At 40.0% G+C, this 9,589-nt stretch overlaps 1 protein-coding gene across 4 annotated transcripts in view; it reads left to right on the top strand.

The window, feature by feature from the left end:
- Srbd1 (S1 RNA binding domain 1) overlaps window positions 1–9,589 on the top strand; it is a 165,060-nt gene that overhangs the window by 142,124 nt on the left and 13,347 nt on the right. For 3 of the 4 annotated variants that reach the window (XM_021186295.1, XM_029471562.1, XM_029471563.1), the window contains exons 17-19: window positions 3,677–3,783; window positions 5,838–6,014; window positions 7,130–7,285. In XM_021186295.1, the coding sequence (XP_021041954.1) occupies window positions 3,677–3,783; window positions 5,838–6,014; window positions 7,130–7,285 (440 nt within the window). The remainder of the gene's footprint in view (window positions 1–3,676; window positions 3,784–5,837; window positions 6,015–7,129; window positions 7,286–9,589) is intronic. The other variant, XM_029471564.1, reaches the window with a different exon arrangement.

The raw sequence follows: 9,589 nt of genomic DNA, 5'->3' as shown, positions 1-9,589 counted from the left end.
TCTCTAGATGGTCCATCCTTTCGTCACAGCTCCAAACTTTGTCTCTGTAACTCCTTCCATGGGTGTTTTGTTCCCAATTCTAAGAAGGGGCAAAGTGGCTATGGACATTTTTAAACACGGTATTCTAGTAAAATAGCTCATCTACTCTGGTTTTCATTTGATTGGTTGGCTGATTTTTAGTTTCATAATACATCATTGTGTGGCTGTTTTATCATGTGCTTGTCTGAGCCCCCTGTGGATGGACATGGGAACAACATACTCAGCCTTACATTTGTGTTGCTGTTTCCTTGGAATATTCTTATTGTAAAGATTCTATGAGAAATAGATGCATGCTGTAGACTGTTGTGAGAATTCAATTAGATGATGTTATAAAGACTTAAATTAATGCCTGGCTGGAAAAAAAAAGTTATATAAAAAAGTATTTGTTGGTATGCTTCTTCTTTTCATCGCCTCTGTCTTCTTCGTTAGACTCTGAGCCCCTAGATAAGGCATTTGGCTGGAAAACCTTAGCGGTCTCAGCTCCAAAGTTGTTAGAACCATAAGGAAAATGATTATTATTTGTTAAGCAGTGAGGAAACCTCATTACCAGAAGCTCAGAGGAGGGAGTCCAGAGCCAGTTCACCCTGGAGCTCCCATCTCTCCTTGTATACATACACCATCCTCAGTGAGTCAGCTGCTCTCATGGTCCTCCTGTCACATGGTGCAAAGCTCCTTGTGGTCTCTATTGATCAATAGTGGCATCTCATTCTAAATCCCTGACAGATTTACCCTCATGTTTCATTTAGCATCATTAAATAAATGTTTGGCTGAAACTATTGCTTTGACCCATAGGAAGAGGTGTCACCTTACCCATAACACACATATTTAAGCATGCGTATATGTCATTCTTTACAATAGAATCTAATTTTTTTAATTGTCCTGAAAACAGTCTCCTAACCTTTCCCACCTGTTGTGGTTTGTATATAAAGTGCATAGCCAAAGGCACCTGTGCCGAAGGCTTTGTCCTCCATCAGGGGAGGTTCTGTAAATGAGGACATAGGACCTAGTGAGCTGCAGTAGGTTGTGAACACAGGCATGTTTCTTGTCCTGGGTGCCTTCCCATCTCTCGTTGCTTCCTGATTGCTATGATGTGATTGCTTTACTGTGTTCTCTCCAGCACACTGAAAACCATGAACTGAAACAAATCCTCCTTTAAGCTGTTTAACAGCATGGTGATGGGAAAGTGACTAGCACACCAATGGAAGATTAAGCATGGTTTTATGTATGCTTAGAAAACAAACACACAAATATTAGAATAGATTTAATGTAGGTAGCTGTCAGTGAACTGTCTGCAGTCCCCAGGATGTGAGGACAATCCTGTCAGGCCGTGGGACATGCTCATGCTTCTTCCTTTGCTTCTCATAGTTTTAGATTGGTGGCTTTAGTTTTTAAAAATGTATTAATTGTGCATCAGTGTTTTGCCTGTATGTATGTCTGTATGAGGGTGTCAGATCCTCTGGAACTGGAATTACAGACAATTGTGAGCTGCCATCTGGGTGATGTGAATTGGACCTGAGTCCTTTGGAAGAGCAGACAGGGCTCTTAACCACTAAGCCATCTCCCCAGCACTGCTTATTGTATTTTTAATTGAGTCAATGCCAAAATTACCACTCACACTTATTGGATCTGGTATAATAGCATTAACAATAATTTATCTACATAAGAGTCATTACTGTATCCCATTCTTGGTAGAAACATATAGAATAGTTGGATTTGGGATCAGTAGAAACCATCTTGGAAGCTGCCTAGCAAAGGTCTGTGAAGATGAGGCAACTATGTTTAGTTTATGGTCCCAAGTTGAACTCTGAATTGGTAAGGCAATTCTGTACAAAATAATTAGGATACTTCAGAAAACTTCAGTATGGCCTATGCATTTGATAATTTTGTTTGTACCAATAAAGTTCTTGCTTTTAATAGTTGTATTATGCTTGTATGTGGCAATGTTCTTACTATTTGGAAAACACATTGAAGTGTCTGATGGAAAACTATAAAGAAGTTCTTTTTCCTTCTATGAACGTTTCCTGGTGAGGTGAACATTCACTCATCCCAGATGGGGCGCCAGTAACAGATTGAAGTAATGATTCCATCCCACTTGGGCGCAGTGAACCATTGAATTTGCTCAATCAGGCTCACTCACAGGAACTTAACTTGCTGCCCAAAGATCTGCATCCTGAAAGCTTCCACCTAAATGTAAATGACAGCTTCTTTATGACTGCATCCATCGAACTACCACTAAACTCCCACATATATGTTCCATCGGAGACCACTGGGAGCTGGAGGGGAGCTCAGGAAGGAGTGGCTACAACCTCGAGTACCCTGGCTAAGATGCTAATGGCATTCTTCTCTGAAGATACTGTTCTACAATAATTCTTTTTTCTGAATTTGAAATTAAAAGTTTAGAAATTTCAAGGATTGTTTTCAATTTAAAAATATGTGTATCTAGTTCTTGAGTTCATTCATACTAAGTTTGTCAACATATAACATATACATATATCTTATAATGTATGTATTCATAAGATATATATTGTTTTTTAAAAGGTTCGAAAACGCCTTAATTTTATTTTATTCTTATATCAGTACCACAGTTATGGGGAAATATACCTCATGTATTGAAAAGGACAGAGCTATAACAGATAAAGACTCAGAAATGTACATCTCATTGACACTACATTACATTAATCAATAGCTATACCTTTTGCAAAGTGGCTATTATTGCTGAGAACAAGAAGGATTCCTGGTTGAGATGCTGTACCTTTTCCTGTTGGATTTGGATTGTCAGTGTTGTGTTGTGCCTATGTTCACAAGGGGGCTGTTTTCCTGTTATGTCTCTGTCTGGCTTTCATGTTACGTTAATACTGGCCTTCCAGGAGAAAGTGAGAAGCAATCTCTCCTGTAATTGGAAATTTTGAGAAGGACTGACAGTAATTATTCTTGGAAATGTTTAGTCATGTTCACTAATGAAGCATCTGGACCCAAGGTCTTTCTAATGATAAGATCTAGAGTTTGAATCTTTTGATAGAACTGTTTTCTGTTTCTTCTTGGATCTGTCAGTTCCTAGGGATTTTGTTAATTTTTTTTATTCCTTTGTAGTTTAACTTATATTGACTAACAGTACACATTGTTTATTGTATAAGTATCTGATTAAGTTTTATGTAGTTATATTTAAACCACACAGAATAAACCCTCCATAAAAACTGCCTTGTTTTGTGCATCTTATCAAAAATGCACTGTGTGGGTGATGGGGCTCTGAGTCCTCTGGGGCCAAGTCTTTACCAGTATTTGGTGTTTGCCACCAGGGTGGAATATTCCAAGTGTTTTTATTTGCTTTTCAATTTTGAAGATTTAAAGCTATCATGTATAAAAACATCATTACTAAAAATACACCTTCAGTCTATTATGGTTTTTTTCCCCATTTCCTTTTGTGTGTGGTATGTGAATGTGTATACATGCTTTAGAATATATGGGAGCAGATTCCTTCATTTCAGCTCAGCTATATCTGTTAACAGTGTACTTAAGAGGAGTAAAGGAATTTCCCATGGTGCGTATTAGTCAGCTACCAGTAAATATGGGCAGGAATAAACAGTCTACAAATGGCATCTCCTTTATTTTAATTGCTACCGCATCTTTGTCTTTTCAGCATGATGTATCCCAGACATTACTCAAGGCAACACTGGACAGTGTTGTAGAAGAATGTGTCAGCTTTGTGGGAGTGGATATTAACATTTGTTCTGAGGTTTTGTTAAGGTGAGACAAGAGTTTAACTTGCTAGCTAAGAGAAGGGGACATGTGTATAACATTGTCAAGCATAGACAGTCTATAGGTTTATGTTCTCTGTAGAATGACCAGAGAAGAAGGTGTCATTTAAGGAAAGAATGGGAAGAGTTCAACTGTTATTTTCAGTGATGCACAAATGAAGGCCTCATGGTGACCATTGATTGCACCAGTGCTGCTGACAGAATTTAAATAAGGCCAGCATGGGAAAGTGCTGTTGTCCCAAGCTGGAGAGTAGATATTCTTCACTAGCCCAGTCTCTTGCACACATTTCTCAAAGCTGAAGGTAACCCAAAGTGGGGAGGGTTCAAGATCTGTCATTAGGTTTTCCATGATCCACAAGTCACCTGTGATCCACATGTCAACACGGACTGGCTGTTCTCCTGCTGATTATAGAAGAGTTCTTCTCTTCTCTTCTCTTCTCTTCTCTTCTCTTCTCTTCTTTTTTTTTCTTTTCTCTCCTTTTCTTTTCTTTGTTTTGATTCACCTTGTGCTCTGGATATACAGGTCTGCCGGTGTGTCATATTAAGTTTCCGGATCTAGACCCTTCTCACCAAAACTGTGAGAGTGGAAAAATACCCTTTGTACTCTAAGATAGTACTTTCCTATCAAGCCATGAAAGCCATAATTCCATGCTTGAAACTACACAGTGGAATTAGAGTTCTCTGCACTAATAATCTTTTCATTGAAAGCAAGCAAACTCCTTATTGATACAGTTTTCATGCCTTTGTGCCAACCCTGCCATTTACACAGAAGTCAGAAGTGGAAACTTAAGGGTTCTTTGGAAAGTTGTGTTGGATGGTGTTTTGCTGGGGCAAACACATGAAAGTGTTTTCCTGAGGTGGACACAGGTGAAAGGCTAAGGCAGACTCGTAAAGGAATGTTTAGCTGAAGCAGACACAGGAGAAAGAATGTTCTGCTAAAGCAAGCACATGAAAGGACACATGCTGAAGGATTCTTCACTAAGGTCAGGCATGTATTGGTCCATCTTACATTGTGTAGTTGAGCTCCATTTGTTGGGACTCTGTAGAGAGAAACACACACACACACACACACAGTGGTGTGCTGCAGTTTCTTGCCACTTCCAGGGAATTGGGCTGATTGGCAGAGTTATGTCAGCTGAGAGAAACACACATGCTGAGGACACATAATGTTTGGAGGGAGTTTGTCTTGACTCAGTGGACATTGGCTGAAGCTGAGCTTGGCTTGCTTATAGAGCTAGCTATGTAACAGTTGTGGGTCTTGCATCTTCACTGATCTTTGCTTTGCTGAGAGAGGCACGACTGAGAACTTATCCTGCTAACTCATGTCAAGACCGAGGCCTGGCTGTCTCTGCTAGGCTGTGCTACCACAGCTGATTCGTGTTTGCTATCTAAATTCTACAGAACTGAACTGCTGGTATATCTGTGAAGTGTTTGGGAGTGGATTGAGCTGCCGCTGCTAACCACTGAACTCAACTGCCAGTTTCCAGACAGCACAAACTAGAATTGTTGCTCCAAAGAACCTTTCTAAACAGGCCCACTTCCACTGTATCCATTCTTTTCTACTACCTCTGTTAGGTGGTAGGCTAAGTTCAAGCATTAAAGAACCATCATTAAACATAGGATTAGGAAAAAAAAATAAAGTTACAGAAGTCCCTTTCTATACTTCAGCTTTGTCTATCAGTGGGTCCAGCAGACAGTTCTAATAACTGTGTGATACTGCACAAAGCCCTTTTCTGAGACAGAGATGGGGGCAGCGTTCCCTGAGTGGGGGGTGCAAAGCTTATGAGCTGTGTGGGGAAGCAGATAAAATTCTGTTGCTGCATCAGTTCCTCCAGTATCACAAGCAGCAGCTGTCTCATCAGTGCTTTCCACTGTGCCTCCTTCCTGTCCTTTCTCTTTTTAATATTAATTTGGACATGTTTTAAAGTGCAGTTTCAGTTGATTTTAAGATCCAAGTGATTTGTGCCATTATCTTTTTAGGTGCAAGCTTTTGTTTCTTTCTACTTTTATTTCTATTATTTTAATTTACCATTTATTTCCTAGGCATATTGCAGGACTCAATGCCAATAGAGCCAAAAATATTATTGAGTGGCGAGAGAAAAATGGCCCTTTCATTAACCGAGAACAGTTGAAGAAGGTGAAAGGGCTTGGTCCAAAATCCTTCCAGCAGTGTGCTGGCTTCGTCAGGATCAACCAGGATTACATCCAGACATTCTGCAGGTGACTGTAAAAGCTTACACCTCTGGTGGTACTGCCAACTTTCTCCCCTGCTATTGTTGCCCCTCCTGCTTTCAGCTCTAGATGCCATCATTCATTCATTCACCCCGTAGGGGTTGTGTAGTATTGAAATAATTATGAAAACCCCAGTGCCGGCGTGTGCCACACTGCCCTTCCCAATTTTCTGTGTTCCCAAATGAAAGACATACACACACACAGTCTTTATATTTTGATGTGTCTAATACAGCTCATTTCCTGGCTACTACCTAACCTCCATGCAGTTAATCCACCTCCCACCAAAGTCCTGAGTTATTACTTACTAAATCATTCTACCTTGGCTGCCCTGGACCCAGTTGTGCAGCCCTCATGAGCTGCACTCTCCTGACTCCTTCACATGATGGCTATCCTCTCTGTCCTGCACCTTCTCAGGCGAGGCATCACTCCTTCTCCTTCTCCTTCTCCTTCTCCTCCTCCTCCTCCTCCTCCTTCTCTTCCTCTTCCTCATCCTTCTCCTCCTCCTCCTCTTCCTTCTTCTCCTCCTCCCCCACTCCTCCTTTTTCTCTTCCTCTTCCTCCTTCTCCTCCCTCCTCTTCCTCCTCCTTCTTCTCCTCCTCCTCCTTCTCCTTCACCTCCTCCTCCTCCTTCTCTGGTCATATCGAATGAATCTCCTTCTCCTCCCTTTTCTCTGTTCCTCAGCTCAGAATCATGAAAGTCCCACCTCTGTCTCCCCTGCCCAGCCATTGTCTGTTGGCATCTTTATTTACCCATCAGAACCAACTGGGGGCAGGGTTCCTGTCTTATGTGAGGACTTGCAGATTCTCATGCAAACAATTTTGGGGGACTCATATTAACATAAGAATACAAGCAACATTAGGCCAAACCCACTACAGGGTTAAGATTTCTGCGCCAGGCTAGGAGTATAGCAGTCAGTCATCAAGATTCACAGTGTAATGCTTGCATAGGACAATAAGCCAACAAGTAAAGAGGTGGTTTCAAACAGTAAATACTTGCTGTCAAAATTAAGAGCCTGTGTAATATTTTAATTACAGACGGGCTATAATTTCATGTTTTCATTAACTTATTGTCTTTGAATGTGTTTTATCATGGTTTTACCGTAGTAGTCAACACACTGACTCTTCAGGCCAGAGCCAGGAAACTGCCATGGTCACGAATGAGAAGCTGGGCAAAAAGAAGAACAAAGCAGATGTCACCCTCATACCAAACCCACTGGACCAGACTTGCATCCATCCGGAATCCTATGACATAGCAGTCAGGTGAGCCAGAGGCCAGGTCCAGAATGCTCCATGTGCCCAGTGAGTTCAGTACAGCACATGTCCTTTATATGGGTATAACAAGAGCAAGGTTTATATGGGTATAACAAGAGCCAGGTTTATATGGGTATAACAAGGCTGTGCTTAACATGACAGTAGTTTTTAGAAGTCCCACATTGCTGAGTGAGGAGGGAAACCACAATTCCTAGAGCTGTGTCAAGCCAGTAAGACCTGGTTCTAGGAGAAAAATATGTGCAGTGGAAATTTTGTGGCACTCTGTCTGTCTTGGAAATTAGCATAACTCAATTGAATAGCACCTGGTATAACTTGGGCTCTCTGAAAGACAAACTCCTTTTTGAAAGTATGAACAGCCAACATGCCCAAGAAATTCTGAGAATTTCTATAACCTGTTGGGTTATAGAGTCTAATGTTCTTTTAGTGAGAACACATTAACAGAGAATGATACCGAGATAATTTTCAGTAAAAGAGAAGTTTAATGAAAGGTATTCAAAGAAAAAAACTTTTAAAAAATACTTATTACTTTTATTTGGGTTTGTGTACATGTGGGGAGTGGGGCAAAGGTCGATACTAGACTAATTAATGTAGATCAACAAGAGACAGACAGGGTAACCCCTTGTTGGGATTTTCCTAATGAGTCCTCTTGCAGACACCAATATCAAATTATTAATATCAGGCATCTCAGGTCAGCAGTTGAGAAACTAATCTACAAAACAATTAAACAACTCCACTCTGAAGATAAACATTAATAACCCAGATATCAAACTCAAAAACAAACAAACCCAGAAGGAACAAGAATATTATTTTGCCAAACTTCTATAGATGATCAGAGGCCCAAAGTAAAAGTATTTATAAATAGTATTGACGTTGAAGACGTGGTAGACACTGGAACAGATGTAACAAAAATCTCTCCAAACTCTTGTCATGAAGATTGACCTCTTCAATATAATTTCTAGGGCTTTTTTATCCCAGATAAAACAAAGTGTAACATGGCTTAAGTGTATAGGGTCAGAAAGTCACAGTGGAAATATAAGGCCATATGTGGCTAATATAGCCATGCATTTATGGGGAAGAGATCTATTGCAACAACTAGAATCATGAATTAGCATTCCTCCATTATCGGGGACAAAGTGTAAAATGATCGATGTTCCTGGTGACAGTATCAAAAACTGTTATCAAGAACAGTCATGGACTGCCCAAGGTGCCCATAAGCAGGACTCAGCAGAGGCTGACTCCAGCTTTCTATGGAGGAACCACTGCTGGCAGAACAATCAATGGCCCTACCACTATGGTAGTTATCTAACAAGCCTTTTTGGGTAGAACAATGGCCATGACAAAAGAAAAATTGCAGTTACTAGAACAGCTTGTCCAAGAGCAACTCGAGGCTTAACATATAGAAAAGCCCACCAGCCCTTGGAATTCTCCTATATTTGCTATTTTTTAAAAAAAAAAATCTGGCAATGGAGGATGTTAACAGATCTGAGAGCAATCAATAAGATCATTCAGCCAATTGGCTCTTTACAGTCTGCAATCCCATGGTCTATCATAGTGATGGTTTAGAAGATTGCTTTTTCACAATCCTTTTGTAAGAGAATAATAGAGAAAGGTTTGCTTTCTCAGTACCTGCTTATAATAATAGTAGTCCATTAAAAAGGTATCATTGAATAGTGCATCCACAAGGAATGTTAAATAGTCCTACCTTATGTCAATAGTTTGTACAATAGCCATTAGAAGTAATATGTAAACAGTTTCTTCAATCTATAATTTACCATTATATGTATGATATATTACTGACTGATTCAGATGACGATTCCTTAGGAAAAAATGTTTGAAGAGAATTTTGCTTTGTTGAGGATTACAAATTACTCCTGAAAAAAATACAAAGTGAAAATTCTATTAATTATATAGGATATAAGATAGGACTGCAAAATATCTAGCCATAAAAGGTACAAATAAGGAGAGACCAGTTAAAAACTCTTATTTTGTTTTGTTTTTTTGAGACAGGGTTTCTCTGTATAGCCCTGGCTGTCCTGGAACTCACTCTGTAGACCAGGCTGGCCTCAGAAATCCGCCTGCCTCTGCCTCCCGAGTGCTGGGATTAAAGGTGTGCGCCACCACCGCCCATGCACTCTTTAAGCTTTTCACCTTTCTTACTCTAATCTTCTCTCCCCTGCTTTCTACAATAAAGTTCTAAAACCATAAAATATAAAAAAAAGAACTCTTAATGGTTTTCAAAAATTATTGGGGATATTAATTGGCTAAGGCCCACAATTTGATTAACTACTCAAA

The sequence above is a fragment of the Mus caroli genome, chromosome 17, assembly GCF_900094665.2.
Source record: "Mus caroli chromosome 17, CAROLI_EIJ_v1.1, whole genome shotgun sequence".
NCBI classification, from domain to species: Eukaryota; Metazoa; Chordata; class Mammalia; order Rodentia; family Muridae; genus Mus; species Mus caroli.
The sequence above is the reverse complement of the archived record's forward strand: the minus strand, read 5'-3'. Positions and strand labels throughout refer to the sequence as shown.